At 49.2% G+C, this 20,055-nt stretch overlaps 1 protein-coding gene and 1 pseudogene across 1 annotated transcript; one reads left to right on the top strand and one right to left on the bottom strand.

Annotated features, from left to right (window-relative positions):
• Positions 1-9,179: 9,179 nt before the first annotated feature.
• On the bottom strand, positions 9,180-11,528 carry LOC112974208 (leukotriene B4 receptor 1-like). Its single transcript, XM_026082939.1, has 2 exons — positions 11,428-11,528; positions 9,180-10,685 (listed from the first exon to the last, which is right to left on the bottom strand). The coding sequence occupies exon 2, from the start codon at positions 10,665-10,667 to the stop codon at positions 9,639-9,641; it is 1,029 nt and encodes a 342-aa protein (XP_025938724.1). The 5' UTR covers positions 10,668-10,685; positions 11,428-11,528; the 3' UTR covers positions 9,180-9,638.
• A 4,555-nt stretch (positions 11,529-16,083) lies between these two features.
• On the top strand, positions 16,084-16,980 carry LOC112974157 (annotated as a pseudogene).
• The last annotated feature ends 3,075 nt before the right edge of the window (positions 16,981-20,055 follow it).

Below are 20,055 nucleotides of genomic sequence, written 5' to 3' on the forward strand. Positions count from 1 at the left end.
TTCCTGGGAACACCTGTCTGGGTGGGTGGTAGGGATGGAAAGGGAGCCTCAGTTGACAACCCAAGCTCCAACAGATGTCCCCACAATAGACAGCTATGTCTCCTCAGTGGTCATCCCAAATGATGCAAGACAGGTCAGAGGATGGATCAAGGCAGGTGCAGGAGTCAGGCTTTATGGATGGTTCATCTTTCTCAAGGTGACAAGCCATCCCAAGAGCCTTGTCTGCTTGTTCTGATCCCTTGGGCTCCCTGGAAAGGCCATGGAGAGAACAAGGTGCTCTGATGGCACACTGCATGTGGCCTGTATTAGTATCGACCCTAGGATGGCCTGAATTGCAGGTGAGTTGGCACTGAAGTCCCTTGCCTGTAGATGTGAATGTTGATGCCACACATGGGCACCAATGGGCCTTTCAGGCGCCCACACATTTCCATACTGCCCCCATTTGTACCCTAGATTCCAGCAGACCTCTTCACTAAGCCCTTGCCCCATTTGATAAGTCCAAAAAAATGTCTGGGATCTCTGAGATCATGCTGAATCATAGGAGGCAGTGGCATGCATTTGGACACCTGTGTTGAGCCACAGAGCTCTGATGAATAAAAGGGTAATATGGTTTAGGGGCTGATACACAAACTTCTACCCTGGACATACACACAACTAGGGCAGTGCCTGCCCTTCAAAGAACCCACTCCTAGAAAAATGCTAACACATTTGTTCCTGGAGGAAGCTCACTTTCAACCGATACCTTTATTCTCTCTATGAAGAAGAGAAAGTTCTGACATTTCAGCTTTTCCCTCATAAAGGAACACAATTTCACATATTTCAAAAGAACAAGCAAGCCAGAGACACACTCCCCCTTCTCTTCTAAACAAGTCATGTATTTGCCAAAGGATATTTTCCCTCTCTCTTCTTGATATGGCACAAACACTCTCAATGCCACCTGCTTCTACAGGTCAACCCAGTAGGTACAAATTATTTCCCATGTTCTTGTTTTCAATTCAAAGGAGAAAAAGAAGTAATTTTGAACCAGAGTCCACAAATACTATGAGTCCTGGATGTCAGTCATGGCTTTCCTGAGTGCTTTCCTCTTTGCCTCCCTGACCTGCCTGTCCTGCTGGCTGTAGACCAAGGGCATGAGGATGATATAGAAAAAGAAAAACACTTTTTTGAGCTGCCTCAGATGGACTGTTTTGGGTAGTGTATAGACAATGATGAGGGTGATGAAAGTGAGGTGAGAGGAGCAGGTGGAGAAGGCCTTCTGACTCCTATGCCAGATGGGATCTTCAAGATCATAGCTATGATGCGCACACTGGAGGTCAACATGAACAGGAGGAGGAAGATTACATCCAGAACAGATAGTATGAAAGTCGGTATTCTGACCTTCTTCAGCCCCAGCAGAAGAAACTCCTCTGGTGAAGTCTCATTGTCCCATTGCACTTTCTCCATGCAGCATTGCTAATCTTCCTTTTCTGCACTTTCCAGGGAACTGAGCTATAAGAAAGAACAGGCATTTCTGTTTTGCTTTTAAAAAGGATAGGATCACAGAACAATTCAAGTTTTAATGGAGCTCAGGGGAGCTGTGAAAGACATTTCTGCCAGAGAAACTCTGTGCACCTTAGGAAAATACTCTCTTTTCTTTCCAGCATTGCGACACCTTAAGCTCCATCATGTTCAACCTAAGGAATAAGCAGATGAGAGAAGCCTTTAAAAATGCTCTCTGATAGTGCCAGAAAGCCATGAGACTCATCCTGGCCAGTACAAAGTCAATCCTTGAAAATCTCAGCAGGACTTTTGCACTCATGGCTGCTTCTGAGACTTTGGGAGGTAGTATTCTGTTACGGGCAAAGCTGCAGATGAACACATCTCAAAGGTCAGGTTCACAGCAGCACTATTGTATAAGATGCCCAGCACTATTGTATAAGATCCCCAGAAGAAGCAAACTTGGAGGAACATTTGGAATTCACTTTCCTGGCAAAGGTAGTGTCTCAGGGTGAGGCCTACCAAAAAGCACTGCCCAAACAAATGAGATCTTGAAAACCTCCGCCCAGCTCAAACTGAGATTAATCCAGTCCAAACTGGAAAACAACAATGCATTTATACAAGCTTCACTATGCAGCCTTTGATAGTGTCATGCTTTTTATAACATGTTTGGGGCAGGAGACAAGAGGGTGATAGAAACCCCATTGACCACCACTAACTGGCCTTGGATGTGCAGAAAGTCAATGTGATTGGCCTATGTGATCAGTGAGGCAACCAGTAGATGATGCTAACAGTCTAATATAGAAAGTAATAATTAAGAAAATAGTCTATTGCAGGGAACACATCCACAGGTGTCTAACACCATGTGAAGGTTGAGGTAGAACCATGGTGCTTAGGGGCCGGGACACATCCTGGACATCCTGACATGTCCACCCACTATCCCCATTCTGCTCAGTGAATAAAGTGTAGATTATATGTCTCTGAGTGGTGTGGGTCTCTTCTTGCAGCCACCCCACTGAAATTCCCCTAAGACTTGTGGTGGTGAGAGTAAGCCTGGATGTCAGCTAGTGGTAGGAGTGTTTGGGGGATAAAATCATCTCCAAATCTGAGCAAGAGGTTGCAAAATTGAAAGAATTAGTAAAAACAGCAAAAGGGAAATGGCAAAGGGAAAAGAAATGGCAGGCAATTTGCCATTTTCAATTTTACTAAAATTTCATCATTTTTAAATTTTAAAAACAGTAAATGCAAGATAAGATTGGGAAGTAAAAATCCCCTTAATTCAACTGGCTACTAAAACATCCACCAACAGAATGCTGAATCTTTGAAATGCAAGCTATAGCTGATGCAGATGAGATGGGCTACTCTCAAGAAGGAAATGCAGAAGGAGAAGGAAATGCTAAAGGTGTAACAAGAAGAGAGGGAGAAACTGAATATTAAAGTGGAAGAATTCCAAGCTGTGAACAAATGCAGATTGTCCTGCTGAAAAAGCTAATCCAAAAACACCTGAGAAACAGACAGTAGCCCTAGTTACTGGCTACTAGTAGGCCTAGCTGTAGCCCTAGCCCCAGCATAGTTACAAGGCAGAAAAGAAAGAAAGGAAAAAAAATATAAAGATGCAGTGCCTTCAAGTACAAAAACTTTTGCAAAAACAGAAGGGGCTAGAAATGCTCTGAAAGGTGGTCAAAATCTCAAATGATGAAGAAAAAAATCAAAATAAAAGAAACTGCTTAAGCTTAAGTAACACATGAATGTAACTTTAAACGTTCTTAAGGGAAGTCATTCCGTCCATCCAAGATGAGTTTTGGAAAAGTACTGCAAAAATATAATAACCTAATGGGATTGGCAAGTCTTTTCTTCGTTCGTTTTTGGGGGGGTTCTATGTTTTGTTTTGTTTTGTTTTCATTGTAATCCTCTGAAGGACAGCAGCTTTCAGAGAGGCAGATGGACTAAGCAAGGGAATTTTTATTTTCAATAATGTTCTTTGTAGTGAGTGGGTAAGTACATGGTGCATGGCCCATCTTTAATTACCTTCCTCCTTGGATGCCTTGAAAACTGTTTGAGACAGTATTTTGATTTCTTGCATAAAAAGGACCCTGAAAGCACGGGACTTCGGAATAAATAGCTAGTTTTCAGCATTGTTAAAGTGTCCTGTGGATTCCTCAAGGTCCTTGGATTCATTTGCAGATGGAAGTGTATTCTATTTCCAAATGGCGTTCAGCCATGTAAAGCAAATAATACAGATCTAAGGTAGTCCTGCAGTCTTTCCTTACACTGATATCCTGGGGTGCATTAGGAAGAGTGTTGCCAGCAGGTCAAAGGAGGTGATCCTCCCCCTCTACTCAGCCCTGCTGAGGCCATATCTGGAGTACTGTGTCCAGTTCTGGGCTCCTCAGTACAAGAGAGACATGGCACTACTGGAGAGAGTCCAGCAGAGGGCTACGAAGATGATTAGGGGACTGGAGCATCTCTCTTATGAGGAAAGGCTGAGAGAGCTGGGCCTGTTTAGCCTAGAGAAGAGAAGGCTGAGAGGAGATCTTATCAATGTGTACAAGTATCTGAAGGGAGGGTGTCGAGAGGATGGGGCCAGACTCTTGTCAGTGGTGCCCAGCGACAGGACAAGAGGCAATGGGCACAAACTGAAACACAGGAAGTTCCATCTGAATATGAGGAGAAACTTCTTCACTGTGAGGGTGACAGAGCACTGGAAGAGGTTTCCCAGAGAGGTTGTGGAGTCTCCTTCTCTGGAGATATTCAAAACCCACCTGGACGTGATCCTGTGCATCGTGCTCTAGGTGACCCTGCTTGAGCAGGGGGGTTGGACTAGATGATTTCCTGATGTCCCTTGCAACCTCAACCATTCTGTGATTCTGTGATACAGCTACAGTGGATGAATCCACTTCTGAGGAGAGCTGGGACGAGTTTTTCTCACTAATGTCTGTGAAACAAGTCTTGCCTGGCGTCACCCTGCCCCCTTTTCTCTGTTTTCACCCTAGTTCTGCTTAATGTTCTAACAATATATGCAGATCTTATGAGACCTGGAAAGGGAATGTAAGCAAGATTGTTCTCAAGCTGGTTACTCTTTCTTCATGTTCTTCCTTTTTCTCATCTATCCCCAGACATTGTCTTTAATTAAATCTCCTCTAAAAAGGAAAGATAAACTTTTCTTATCCATATGTCAAACCTAGTCATTCAGGCTCAAGGGTTCTCTTCTATCCTCTACTGGCAAACCTTCCCTCAACAAGCAAGCAGTGTTAGACTTCCATACATACTTATAGATCTTGGTCAAGTGACGATCGTGTCCTTCCCGGAGATCTGCTACACATTAGTCACTCTCCCAAAAATACTGGTGGGTTTCCTGAAGGGGGATGGCAGGATCTCCTTCCTTGACTGTGCTAACTAGCTGTATTTCCTGTTTTTTCCTGGCTGCCATGGCCTATGACTGCTACAGAGCCATTTGTCACCCCCTGCATTATTCCCTCATCATGAGTGGTGAAGCTCTGTGTCAGACAGGTAGTGGGATGGCTGTTGTAAGAGTAGAAGTATAGCAGATCCTCAGATGTTCACTCTGCCCTTCTATGCATCTCATGATGTACATCACTTCTGTGAGTTCTCCTGTCTGTAGGAACAAGCTTGTGCAGACATCTTCTGGAATCAAGCGATGCTGTACACCATCATCTTGGTGTTCCTCATCCTTCCCTTTTTCTTGATAGTTATTTCTTACACTAAAATTATCAGGGAAATTCAAAAAATGCCTTCAGTTCAGGGCAGATGCAAAGCCTTTTCTACTTACTCCTCGCACCTTGGCATGGTGACTCTCCTCTGCAGCTCAGGCACAGCTGTATACTTAAAACACCCATCAAGGGATTGTGCAGACACAGACAAAAACCTTGCTCTGTTTTACCCGATTGCCCCCCCCCCGCCCCATGTTTAGTCCTGTCATCTGTAGCCTGAGAAATAATGAAGTGTGAATGAACCTAAAAACATTCCTATGAAGAAAGTGGTACTGCAAAATATGTAAAATAGTGCCAAAGGTACCAAAAGTCCCAATGAGGTATTTGGTTGCCTGAACATAGTCATCCCATATTAACTTTGGGGGGGAAAAAAAAAATGTCCTGCCTAGTTTGATCATCTGCAAGAAGAGGTCTCCTGAGGCGTTCCTGTCATCTGTGAGAGCCATACCTAAATATCATCATAACACTATACGCTAGAGCATCTTCAGTGCCCAAAGATACTTCTAAGCAGACAGCTAGTTCAAACCTTTTTTTTCCAAAAGTGCCAGTTCCATTAAATGAAAATAATTAAAAGTAAATGGGGCCTAGAGGGTGACACATCTGACAAGAGGAAGGTGACTACCCTAAGGCTGTAGAAATCACTTGCTAGACCCCCTTGACTATCCAGAGTGTCCTTGGGAGGAATCAACTTAAAGAAGTTAAAAGATATGAGTGTTGCCTTCTCATGACATAAGATCTTGTGCCGAGTTGTGTTCTGTCAAGGTCCAGAGCTCCAGCAGGCTTTACGGCCCCCTCCTGGATGCCTGCATCCTCTAAAGGCCCCAGATGGCCTCTACAACCTGCTGTGGGATGACTGAACCAACTAAACCATGACAACCTCCTTCCACTGCCAAAGATCTTGTATGGAGTCATGGAAAACTCAACCAGCTTGAAATAGAAAGGCAAAAGTCATCACTGGGACAATCAAGAAGCTTTTTCAAAGGACAGGAGCTTCCTGTCCTATGAAGTTTCAGAATGGTTTTTCCTGGGCTGGCAGAAGTAGGAGTAGCCACAGGGAGAGTGTATTTTGAGGATGTGATTTTTGTGCACACATTCATCCATCCATCCACCAGCTCATCCACCCACACGCTCTTTCACCTCCTTATCTGTCATACACCCATCCACCTACATAACAGTTCATGCAACCACCCATCAATCCATCCATCCATGTACATTTCCATCTGGTCACCCATCCATGGGCCCGTTCACTGATCCGCCACCAACACATCCATTCATCAGTCCATCCATCCATCCATATACAAATCCATCCATCCACCCGTCTACTCACCCTTCCATCCATCAAAACACCCATACAGCCACCCATCCATCCATGTACCCACCCATCCATCCAGATACCTGTCCACCCAAACATCCATCCACTCATCAACATTCATCAAGGCCCTCATCCATCCCCTTCTATTCTCCCAACCCAGTCATCCACCAAACCACACATCCAACCAGCCACCCATTCATCCACCCATCTACCCACCCATCCATTGACCACCTATCCATTCATTCACCCATTGACGCGTACATCCACCGACTCATTAACTCACCCATTCATCCACCCAAACATCCATCTACACATTCACCCAAAGCTCCATCCATCCATCTCCCATCCATCCCCATCAATCCTTCCAACCATCCTCCCACCAACCCACCTATCCAACAATCCAACCACCTACCAATCCATCTACCCACTTGTCCATTCACCCACTCATCTATCCACCCTTCCACCCACATACCCATTCACCCACTTACCCATCCATCCATCCACCCATGAATCCATTCAACCATTCATCCACCTATGCATGCATGTAGCCATCCACCCACTCACCCATCCATCAGCCCATCCATCCAGCTATCCAATCAACCACCATCAATACATCCATCTGTCAATTCATGCATCACCTGTCCATCCATCTGACCATCCATCCACCCTTCTACCCATCCATCTACCCATCCACCAATCCATCCAACTAATCATCCATCCTCCATGCCATTCTTCCACCCACCCACTCATCCATCCACCCACCCATTCACGTACCCAAACATCCCTCCACCAACTCACCCACATATCGATTCAGCAGTCTCCTCATCCACACATGCATCTACCCATTCAACCAGCCACCCACACACCCATCTATCCACTCATCCCTCTGTGCACCTATCCATCCTGCCAGCCACTCACCTGTCCACATACCCACTCACTCATCCATCCACCAATGCAGCCACTCACACAAAAACTCCATCCACACATCCACCCAGGCATCTATGCAGCCACTGACACAGCCATCTAGCCATCCACCCCTCCACCTGTCCACGCAAACCTCCATTCATCCACCCTTCCATCCGTCTATCTGTATCCATTCTTCCAACCATTCTCCACCCAATCCACCCATCAATCCACCCCTCAACCCATCCATCCTTCTAGCCACCCATCCACCCACCAATCCATCTGTCCACCCATCCATCCACCCACCTACTCATCCAGCCACAATGCACCCACACATCTACCCACCCACCCATCCATGCCTCCATCCAACCATTCATCCACTCATACACCCACCCATCCATCCATTAGGTAATGCATGCATGCATACATCTATCCACTGACCCAGTGCACTCATCCCTGCTTACATCCATCCATTCAGCCAGCCAGCCAGCCAGCCAGACACCTACCCAGCTATCCATCCATCCAACCATCCAACCATTCATCCATCCACTCACCCACCCACCCATACAGCCATTCCTTTCTCTCCTCCAGCATTTGCCCTGAAACCTTCTCCCCACAGCCTCCTTCCCCCATCTCTCTTTCCCACTCGCACTCCCCTCTCACACTTTGACAAGGCCTCCTTGTACTCATCTGGCCCATCATCTCTCCCTTCCCATCTCTTCACCCTTGAGAACCACCTCTTCTTCCTCCTTTGTCTCTCTCTCTCCTTCCCTCCATTTCTTTCTCAGCCTGTTGCCTCCCAGTGACCCAGGATCCTCCAGTCTCCCCATCTGTTCCCAGTGCCCCCCCCAGACCTCCCAGCTGCCCACTCAAACCCTCTCACTGCCCTCTGTCCCTTCTCAGTGCCTCTTCCATCCCTCCCAGTTCCCCCTCCAGATTTTCTCAGTTCCCCTACCCCATCCCAGTGTACCCATTCCCTCCCAGTTCCCCCTCCCCCCAACCCTCCTGGGATTTGCAGTCCCTTCCAGTCACCTCCACTCCAATCCATGGTCCCTCACCCCAGCATATGGGGGGTTCACATCACCCCTTTGGTGCCCCCTTCCTCTCTCCAGCTGTAGCTGTAACCACTTGATGTCACATCCCCACCCCCCTACCCCCCCCTCATGGTCCCAGCAGGAAACAAGGAGGTGGAAAACTTCAGCAGAGAGAGGACTCAGAGCTGGAGGGAGTGCTGGGTGGCAGGCAGGGATGAAGAACCCTGGTGTCCCAAGCCACAGTGGCCCTGAAGATAACTCTTTGGTATCTAACCATTAGGCCATGCTGCCCTGGCCCAACATGATGGCTACTTACATCCCTGCTTACTGTATTTCCCCCAAGGAAATAGGCTCTGCCAGGTACCTGTGAGAGGGGATGATGCACATGTACATGGCTTTGTATCATGGCCACCCTCAGACACCTGAAAACTTGTGTGCAAACAGCAGTCTGTCTGTCTGCCTCCTCAATCTGCCATTGGGCTTTAATCAAACCACTTCAACCAGGCATGCCAAGGGACATATCTTCTCTTGTACACCCATCCATCCATCCACCCACCCACACGTTCATCCATTCACCTACCTACCCACCCATACATGCATACACGAAAATTCATCCATCCATGCAAATACCCATTCATCCTCACATCCACTCATAATGCCATCCACCATCCCTCCACCCACCCATTTATCCATTACACCCATCCCACAGACACCAGCAGCCCCTTGGCACCCCAGGGTGGCCTTTAATGGAGCAGAGTCCCCATGCCCTCTGCCCCTCCCACTCTGCCTCAGGTGGCTCTGTCTGTGTAGCACCAGGTGCCATTGGTGCAACTGAGTCCCAGTCGAGCAGTGAGAGGATGGGGGGCACCCATTCCTCCCAGTGTCACGAGGTACATGGCAAAGAGGTAAGGAGGGACAGGACTGGATGGGTATGTGGATGGGTGTATAGGTGGATGGATGTGTGGATGGACAGATAGATGGGATGATGGATGGATGGATAGATGTGTGGATGAATGGATGAATAGCTGGATGGGTGGATGGGTAAGTGGATGGGTGGATGGATCGGTAGATGGAAGTGTGAGTGGATGTTTGCGTTGATGGGTGGCAGCCGTGTCCACACGCATCTATTCCAAGCCATTTCACTCTGCTTGTCCATCTGCACATGCCCCATGCCTTCCCCAGTCACTCTGCATTGCTGCTTGCTGCTGTGTCATCCTCCTTGCCGACCTCTCCCTCTGCCTGTGGCTCACCCGTGCGTTTGGTGGCCCTCCCTGTGCCTGTGCGTCTACTGCCAATCTCTGAAGCTGTTCCCTCGAAGAGCCGGGCCATGAAGGTGGCACCAGCAGTGCGAAGCAGCCCCCGGCCAGCACAGGCATAGAGGAGGGGGTTGACTGCACTGCTGAAGAAGGCTAGGGCTGTGAGAGGGGGCCGGGCAACTGCAGCAGCTCTACACAAGCCCTGTGTGCCATGGAGCTCACTGGCCACCTCCAGCAGGTTGACGGCATGGTATGGTCCCCAGGCAGCAGCAAAGGCAACCACCACCAGCACCACCAGACGCTGGGTACGGCCCTTCCTCCGGAATCTGGTGTGCCGGAGCCGCCAGAGCAGGACCCCATAGCCAGCAGCGATGGTGGCCATGGGCAGTGCCCACCCTGCCACTGTCTCCAGGAGGTTGTGGAAGACCAGCCAGCCTGTGCTGTTGTGTGCCCGTTGACACCGCTCCCTTGGTGCCTCACCGGACACCTCCCGGAAAGTAATGGTGGGCACAGCGAGAAGGAAGGCCATGACCCATGCGGCAGCCACAGTGCCATGGGTTGCCCAAGCGGAGTGGCCTGCCAGGGCCAGCATGGGCCGGGAGACAGCCAGGCAGCGGTGGAGGCTCATGAGGACGATTAGGAAGACGCTGGCATACATGGCAACGGCACAGATATAGTGGCAGCCCTGGCAGGCTGCAAGGCCCAGCTCCCAGCGCCCGGTGCTGAGGAAGCGGAGGTAGACAGGAGCAGTAAGCAGGGTAGCCACGTCGGCCAGTGCGAGATGAGTCACCAGTAATGCTGGAACAGTGTGCCGGCGTGTCAGCACTGTGGAGCTCCACAGGACGAAGGCATTGCCTGGGAGGCCCACGGCAAAGGCCAGTGACAGCAGCACCAGCCCCACTGTGGCACCGGGGATGGGGGCAGCTGTTGTATTGGAGAAGCAAGAGAGGGTCATCAGAGCAGGCAGGTGGGGCTGTGGGTGGGGGAGATGAAAAGAGGGGTTACACAGACTCTCTCTGAACAAACTTAAACACCCAACCATTCACCTATCCATCCACCTATCCACCCACCCACATAATTGATCCACCCACTCATCCATGTAACCACTCATTTACCCATCCAAATGCCCATCCTTCCACTGAAACATAAATCCATCCACCCGTCTACCCCACCATCCATCCAGCTACCCACCCGTACATACACCTGTCTCTTCTCCTACACCATTTGCGCTCCTCTCCATACATACACTGCCTCCTCTCCACAGCCTCCTTCCCCCATCTCGTTTCCACTCAAACATCCCCCTCTCACCTTTTGCCACAGCCTCTCTGTATTCATCTATTCCATCATCCCTCCTTCCCTCACTCTAAAGTCTGTGGGGACTCTTCCTCCTTTACTCCTCTCTTCTCATTCCCTTCATTTCTTTGCCCAGCCTATCATCTCCCAATGCCCTAGGATACCCTAGTCCCCCCACCCACTCCCAGGGTCTCCATACCTCTCAGTTATCCACCCATATCTCCCAGGTGACCATGAGGACCTTCCAGCACTCTCCAGCCCCTCCCAGGGCCTCCTCTGTCTCTTTCAGTTCCCCCTCCAGACACTTTAGTTCTCCTTATCGCCTGCGAGTGTCCTTCACTCTTTCCCAGCTCCACCACACACCTTCTCAGTATTTGTGGTCCCTTCCCAGTCACCTCCACCCCAACCCAAAATTTCCTCACCCTGGCACGCTGGGGACTCACGTCTCCTCTTCCAGGGTATGCTCTCCTGGGTGGGGCACCCCCCAGCCCCTCTCTCTCTGGTTGTGACTGTAACCGCTGGGTTTCACTTCCCTCTGCATGTCCCCAGCAGGAAATCATTGCACAAGAGGAAGAAGGTGGCAATACTTAGTGAGGGAGGGGTCCCAGGGCTGGAGGGAGTGCTCAGCAAGGGGCAGGGATAAAAGACCCTGACATCCCCAGCCACAGAGGCCCTGCAGTGAATTACCCGGTGTGATATAACTGCCACACACTGCCCTGGCTGAACACAGTAATTCTGCTCCTGGAGCGAAAGGGCTTTTCCAGGCACCTGTGGGAGGGGTTGATGATGAACAAAGAGACGCTTTGAGCAACACACAATGGGTTTTGGGGATCTGAGGATGTCCATGAGACAAGGCCATGTGTGTCATTACCCACTCCCACAGGTGTCTGGAAAAGCCCATTTCCTCCATGGACACAGCCACTGTATTGGGACAGGGCAGTGTGGCCTAAGGGTTAGACTACAGAAGGCACACTGGATGGCCACCATGGCTGGGAGCAAAGTGTCCTTCAACCCTGCCCCTCAATGGGCACTCCCTCCAGTCCTGAATCTCCTCCCTGATAAAGTATTGCTGCCTCTTTCCTCTTGCACAATGGTTTTCTGCTGGGGCCCTGCAGGGGGGAAGTAACACTCAACGGTTACAGCTGCCATCAGGGAGAGAAGGTGCAGGGGGCATCCTGTCAATTAGAGGGGACCCTGGGAGGGGAGACATGAGTCTCTGACATGCCAGGATGAGGGACCGTGGAGTGGGGTGGAGAGGACTGGGAGGGACTGCAAATACTGGGAGGGTGTGAGGGAGAACTGAGGGGGAGTGGGGAGCACTGAAAGGTGTGTGTGTAACTGGGAGGGTTTGGAGCAGGACCTGGGAGGACTGGAGGAGCGACTGGGAGGGACTGGAGGCCACTGGGAGGGTCTGGGTGGTTACTTGGGAGGTCTGGGTGGACAACTGGGAAGTGTAGCTGGCACTGAGAACAGATGGGGAGACTGGGAGATTCCAGAGATGGAGAGAATGAGGAGAGGCAAAGGAGGAGAAAGAGGTGGCCCACCAGGGTGGAGAGAAGGGGAAAGAGGCATGATGGGACAGATGATTTGCAAAGGACACATTGAAGAGTGAGAGGGGACAGCTGGGTGGGAACAAGAGTTGTGTGGGGGAAATTCTGGAGGAGAGGAAGAGACGGGTATGTGGATGGATGGTTGGGTGGATGAATGGACTCATTGGTGGATTGATGGAATAATGGGTGGGTGGGTGGGTGAATCAATAGATGGATGGGTGGGGGGGTGGACTGGTGGAAGGATGGATGTATAGGTGGGTGGTTGGTTGGATGAGTGGAAGGATGGGTGGATGGATGCAGGGATGGATGTATGGGTTAGTGGATGGATGGATTGGTGGAGGGGTGGATGGCTTTGTGGATGGCTTTGTGGCTGGACAGGATGAGCAAGGGGAGGAAGAGCACTGTCTGGAGTTCAGGGACGTTCTTCAATCCCAGCAAGAGAAACTCCTTTGGTGTGGTCCCATTATCTCATTCCCTTTTCTCCATACAGAATTGTCCGTCTGTCTTTTCCCACTTGCAGGAAGAGGTCCTGTGAGCAATGATATGCATTTCTGTGTTAAATTTAAGAAGAGTTGTGGTGGACTTTACTGCTGAAAAAAGAAACAGACCCCACAAAATATCTATACACTTTTCCTTTGTTCACTGTCCATTTTTGCCCCTGACCCTGCACCCTCCATAGTATAAGGAGAAAGCAGATTCTTCCAGAGGGCAAACCTGCTTGTCTCAAGAGAACTGCTTCTGACCACAGGGGTGACTTGCCCCGTGGAGCTGCCTCTTACTTTGGAGTAAAAGGATCATGTGTATTTGCTCACTTTTACATATTCTGCTTTCCTGTGCCCATGGATTTTCCCAATATTATCCAGACTAGCAGCTGAAGAAAGAGATTTTTTTGCTCTCTGGCAAGGGAAAGATGTGTCAGGAAAACAAGTACCATAATTTGAAACATGTCAAGGCAGATTTCCTTTCTCCAACCAGGAGAAAGTTGGGTGTGGCACTAGCTGAGTGGTCTCAACTTTCTGAAACCTTTGCTTTAGGAGGAGATAATTCACCTGTTGAACATACCAAGTTATTCATTTGGTTTATGAATAGTAACTAGCTCTGATGAAAAAGGGTCTATGCAGTGGGAATGGCACAGAGGATACTTGAACCCACATTGTGTGTCAAACTGTACAGAAAAAAAGAAAAGGCAGGAGGAAGGGAAAGTATTAAAGAAAGAAAAAAGTAACCATGAGTCAACTAGGAAAAATGAGAGACTTTGTGCAGAGAGGAAGGGAAATGCACAGGGGGTATCATTTGTTTCACATCTTTCCCTCCTCAGTGATGGTCCCTGAGGGCTCTGGGGCTGCCTCCCTGCACATCCCAACCCAGCAGCTCTACCTCAGCACAGCCAGCTGTGCTGGCACGGCTCCCTGCTCAACAGTGCTGGGCACTGCAAGGGGGGTCCCCCGGGGGAGGGGGGACAGAAGCAGGCTCAGGGACATGTTTAACGCTCAGGACATACCTGAATGCATGGCCAGGGGAAGTCCATTCCTGAGAAATACCGCCCTCTGCTCAGTGGCACTTGATACAGCCATTCCTCTAAGCTCTGTCACACCCACCTCTTCATCTGCAATGAATTGCTTCTGAAGGTGATAACAACAGGCAGCGATAGGAGAGGTTTCCAAAATCAGTATGGAATTACTGATGTCCCCAGCATTTCCTACTGCAGGGATGTGAGAAAGCTGAGGGTCATAGACAAAAACCTCTATGAATGTGCTAAAGAGGGAGAGAAAGAAAGAGAAATTATATATCTCTGTTAGTGATGAATGGAAGAGCAGAGATAACCTGACCCATCCCAGCCAAGATGGGTGAGTGCCCCTGGGCTGGCTCCAACACACCAGCAGTCCAGCTGTAGCTGAATACTGCCAGATCCAGTTCCCAGGATCTCTGCTCTGCAGTGCCATGGATTTATGTGGGTGTACTGTAATTCTGCAGGTGACCTCTGTGCTGGTGGTGCCTGGGAATGAAGATGAAAGTTAGCATCTCACCTTCTGCTTTTTACCCAGCACATCTTTCCCCTCCCTGGTCTCTTTGTAAACCACAACCCATGGCTCAAGCACTGCTCTGCCTTACTGTTCATTTCCAGCACTCTTGTGGCGAGTTGCAGTCCACACCCAAATGCCCCCTGCTCTCCGGAGTGTCCTGGGGTTTAGAGCACAAGCAAGTCTGAAGGTTTGTGTTGCGGTTTGGCTCTCCCCAGGGACTGCAGAGAGTGAGCAATACATAATTGGCCCTTAAAGGAGACTGAAACTTCTGAACTGCTGGAAACTTTGTAAACTCCTCTGGTGAGGCCTGCCTTTTCCCATAACCCTGTGCCATTTCTACTCAGGGCTATGCTCTTTTGAAAAGGCAACTGAGGTTGGGCAATTGCCAGACTCCTCTAAAATCGTGACACAAAGCCAGGAGAATTCCCATGAGTCAGATTCCCTTAACCTCCCTGCAAGCAACTGTGTGTTCACTGACTCTCAGTTTTAGAGAGCCCTTAATGCCTGAGCTGGTCCCTCCATCCTCCTGTGATGGTTAGTGGGGAGGGAGAGGCTGAGCCACAGGCATTTCCTCCTAGCCATGGAGACTTGCCCTCAGGTGCTAGGCTCTATCGCTTGAGGGGAGAGGGTCTCAAACCTCTCCCTGAAGAACAGGGGCCTGGCATGTCAGAATCTGAAGGGAGTGGAGATACCATCTGTCCTCCTGGTTCAGGTTCTGAGGTCAGACCAATTTGCTTAGTGCTTTATCCATCAGGTCTTGAAAATCCCCAAGGATGGAGACTTCACAACCTCTCTGGGCAACCTCTTTCTCACAGGGAAGAAGCTTCTCCATTCATCCAGTGTGAACTTCTCTTATTTCAATTTATTCCCTCTGTCTCTCATCCTCCCACCTTTCACCACTGTGAAAAGCCTGACTCCATCTTCTTGACAGTCTCCTTGTGGACACTGGAAGGCTGCTATTATTTCTCCTCTCTGCAAAGCCATCTCTTCTCCAGACTGAAAAACCCCTGTTCCTTCATCTCTCTTCACAGGGCAAGTGAAGCCGTCCTCTGAACATTTTGATGGCCCTGCACTGAATGAGTTCCTGTTTGTCATTGTCTGTTTTCTTATTCAGGACCCAGCATTGAACTCAGTACTCTAGATGTGGTCTAGAGCACTGAATAATGGGGAGTGATCATCCCTTCGAAGTACAGCTGTGCTTCTGTTCATGCATCTCAGGATACTGTTGGCCTTCCTTGCTGCCAAGGCACACTGCTGCCTCCTCTTCATGTTGCCATGCACTATGACCCCCATCTGGTTTCTCATCCATCCTAACCATCACATCCTGACTTGGATGCAAGACTTCTGTGGGAGACCGTGTCAAAAGCCTTGCTAAAGACAAAGTGACATCCACTGCTCTTCCTTCCTCTACAAATCCAGTTCTTTTATCCTAGAAGCAATCAATCAGGTTTGCCAGGCAGGATTTATGCTTCCATAATGCTGCATAACGCATAATTTGCTGGTAATGGGCAATGTCCCTACACTGCAGACACCACTCTTCCTCTTCTCACTTATGATCTACTTGGTAACAATGTTTGGGAACATCCTCATCCTTGTGCTGGTGGTGGCAGACTGGCATCTGCACACCCACATGTATTTCCTCCCAGGCAACCTGTTTTCCTTGGAGACCTGCTACAGCTCCACCATCCTGCCTTGGCTGCTGGCCAGCTTCCCGACTGGGAACAGAACCATCTCTGCTCACAGCTGTATGGCACAGCTCGATTTCTTTGGCAGTTTTGCAGTTAGTGAGTGTTATCTGCTGGCCATGATGTCCTGTGATCGATACTTGGCCATATGCCAGTTCCTGCTCTATTCAAGCCTCATGACCTGGAAGGTCTCTCTAGAGCTGGCAGCAACATCTTGGCTAGGGGATTTGTTGCTGTCTGCCACAGTCATATTCCTCTGATCCCAGGTGAAGTTCTGTGCCCTGTAGCAATTGAGTGCTGTGACTTTACCCCATGGCTGGAGCTTGCCTGCAGTGACACCAGGAAGGTCAGGCTCATTACTTTCATATTTGGCTTCTTGGATGTAGTCTTCCCCTTCTTGTTCATACTGGCCTCCTGAGTATACATCATAGCTGCCATCCTGAGGATCCCATCCAGCGTGGGCAGGCAGAAGGCCTTCTCCATCTGCTCTTCTCACCTCACTGTTGTCACTGTTTTTTATGGCGCCCGCATCATTGTCTACCTGATGCCCAGAACCCCCCAGGCTGAGAGAGCTCAACGAAGTGTTCTCGTTTTTCTACACCGTCCTCATGTCCCTGGTCAATTCTGTCATCTACAGCCTGCAGAACAGGAAGGCCAAGGAAGTGCTGAGGAAAACACTTAGGAGAGATTTCGGTGCCACCCAGAGCTCATGCTAATTGCCTGACATGGGCACGAACAACTTCCACCTCTTCTGCAAAGTCAAGCGCTGAGTAATGGGGACCTCTTTAGAAGTACCTGGCATTAAGCCTGCTTGTGGAGTGGCAAGGGAATGAAAGGGAAAGGTCCTTGGGGAGAAATGTTCTTATTTAGAAGAGAAAGTTAAAAATGTAATGTGTTTACTTTTTCTTTGATAATAAACAGCATGGTGGTCTTACATGTGTGAATTTTTGAAAAGTTTTCTTTTCCTGCAAATTTAGAAAAAAGAAATTTGGGATGATATATGAGTACCTTCCAGGTGCAAGCGTGGCAGGATTTTTCTGCCTTTGGGTCTCTGGCATGGGAGATATCTCCCTCAGCAGTGCACGTTTCCAGTGTAGAAGCTGTCAGTCTACAGTGAATGTCCTCTTTCTCTGGACTTCCAAGAAAAAAATGTGCCCTTTCTATTTGGGGGCTCAGGAGGTGTAATGAGAACACCCGAGGAAGATCTGGCAAGGAGTCAGTGACTGGCAGAGCAAATGGTAGCAGGCCCAGTGTGAAACTACACACTGACCAAATTCCGTCAGGGCCAGGCATGCACATTCTGTTTTGTCAACAATGTCTAGCTGCTTCCTGGACAGTAGTTTCTCAAGGTTAGCACAGCTGAGATAAGGAAATAGTTCTAGTAGATTTAACGGGCCCTTACGAACGAGTCGAGACTTCTCCATGTGTCCATGTGTCCGACCTGTACCTCCAGCAGCCTCCCATTGGTGATCCCTCCTCACAGTTTCCAGGGCTCCCCGTGCAGTCTGTAGTGTAAGTCTTTTAATAAATCTATCCTGTTTAACCCGTTATGAACCTTGAGTGTCTCTCTCTCTGCTGGTATCCAACCCTCTCTTGTCCTCCTTGCAGTCATAGGATGGTTAAACCCACCACACCTCTCTTCCCTCCTCTGGCCTGGCATGGCCTCAGGGACCAGCTAGGGATGCAGCAGCTGGGTGGTCTGGGTGAGGAGCTGTGCTTTCTCGTGTGTCAAGAGGAGATGGAGAGGCTGGGGTGATGCAGGCAGTTCCTGTTGCTGAGGGCTAAAAAAAAGAGTTGCAAGCGACACCTGGGTCTCCCTCCCCAATATCCTTCTCATCCACTGAGGGATCAGGAAGCCCTGACTCCAGCTGTGCTCCTCTGGCTCCAGCTGCAGCTCTGGTCCTCGCCCATCACCTCCTCACAGAAAGATGGGGACAGCCATCCCCCCTCCTAGCTCCTTTTCCCTTGGATGATCAGGCTTCCTTCCCCAGCCCTCCTTCCCATTGCAAAGCTTTTGCACAGGTTCTTCAGAGCCCAGGGCAGGGGTGGGCCTATGGGCCAGGTTGTCCATGAATCTTGACTCCTTTATCTGTCTGCAGTATGGGACCTTGGGAGTCACATTTTGGTTGATGGTGTTCGGCACTGTTGTTCACTGCTGACTCCTCTTCAGCTTCTTCACCAGCATCCCCAGGTCCTCTCCTGAAAAGCTGCTCTCTTACCAGTTGGCCCCAGCCCACCTTTGGGCATGGGGCTATTGGGGTTATTCCATCCCAGGTGCAGGACTCTGCCCTTTCCTTCGCTGAATTTCAGGAGGCTCCTGACTGTAATGTGTTGAGGTCCCCGTGAATAGTAACCCAGCCCTCCCAAGTAACAAGCAGTAAATAGCAAAGACCAGAACTCTCGGGTCACTAGTGGATGGACAGTGAGGGAACCTTCCCAGTGTAGCCCTGCAGAGGGTCAGGTACAACTCTGTAGCTGATCACAAGGAAACAAAATTATCTGGAGTCTCCTGGGAAAGAGCAAATTCCTTGTGTGACGCTGGTTTTGGGGATCATGTAGAACTTGTTGTAGGATGTTTTATGGGGCTTGTGGGAGTGCAGAAAGCTTACACTGGGATGTTCAGGCAGAGGGCCAAAGGTAGGAGAAGCAAGAGATCAAGGGGAATCAAGAAGAGCAAGAATGGGAAAATGGAGAGGAGGGTCAAAGAAAGGGAGCAGTCCCATGTCAACAAGCTGCTGGTCAGAACGCTTGTCTGGCTGAGGTAAGTGTATGTGGAATGTGAGAGCATCTGCTTCATTAAGGTTATCTGATCATGGACCTTTTCAGTGCAAAAGAGATAATAAGCAAAGGGGGAAGCACTTAACAAAACACATAGAGACACAAACCTGATAGCCAAGGGATAACAGAGACTATAACAAAGACCAAAAGTCTCCAGTCACTAATTGGTGGGCCATAAAGAAACTACGGACATAGTTTGTACCTGGACTTTGTAACAGATAAGAAGGGGGAAACAAGACATGAAGATTTTGGATATTCGAGAGGTGCTTAGGAGACTGTGCAAAACTGACTAAGGAATGTTTAGGGAAGGGGATCAGGGAGGAGCAAGGATCTAAGACATCTTTTCTAAACTGTCTTGCTGACCACTGACAGAAAAGGGAGCCAGGCTGATTCACTGGACTTATTTCAGTATCTCGCTCAGAAGGGGATGGACCATCTTTCAGATTCTCCCTGTGTCTCTCTGATGATGGCAAAGTGAGCCTAGACCACGATCTGAGATGTTTGATGTCTATTGTGATGAGACACTATTTCCAGCCTCTGGAGGATCACTTTACTGCAATTGCAGCACACTGGAAAGTATCTGAAAAACCCTCCAAATGACTGGATGCATCTAAGGAGTCCCTAGGCATCCTTCAGATGATGTACAATAAAATCCTCCAGGATGTCTTTTATCTCAGTGTATAATTGTTGTTTGACATGTTTGTTGTGGTTTAAACTTTGAAATAGTGTTATTGTCTGCCTGGCTTGCACTTCTATCACTTTAATTCCTTTTAGACCTTGGATCTCGAATGTGTGACACCCTTTGGAGGGAAATACAAACAGGCCTATGAAGGACTCACTGGGTCATCAAGATAGAGGTACAGATGCTATGGCCTGTATCAGGTATGATCAGTGCCAGGAAATGCTCTGTGGACTTGATGTCCTCAGGACTCAGTCATGGTCAGGTGGGATGCACTTGGCCTGCTCGGTTTCACACATACCCCACACAGCATTTTAATTTGACCTAAACCCCC

The sequence above is a fragment of the Apteryx rowi genome, unplaced genomic scaffold (assembly GCF_003343035.1).
Source record: "Apteryx rowi isolate R43461 unplaced genomic scaffold, aptRow1 scaffold_1176, whole genome shotgun sequence".
NCBI classification, from domain to species: Eukaryota; Metazoa; Chordata; class Aves; order Apterygiformes; family Apterygidae; genus Apteryx; species Apteryx rowi.

Bases quoted from the DNA above. Each gene is read 5' to 3' on its own strand.
- LOC112974208 (XM_026082939.1), bottom strand. From the start codon at position 10,667: ATGACCCTCTCTTGCTTCTCCAATACAACAGCTGCCCCCATCCCCGGT.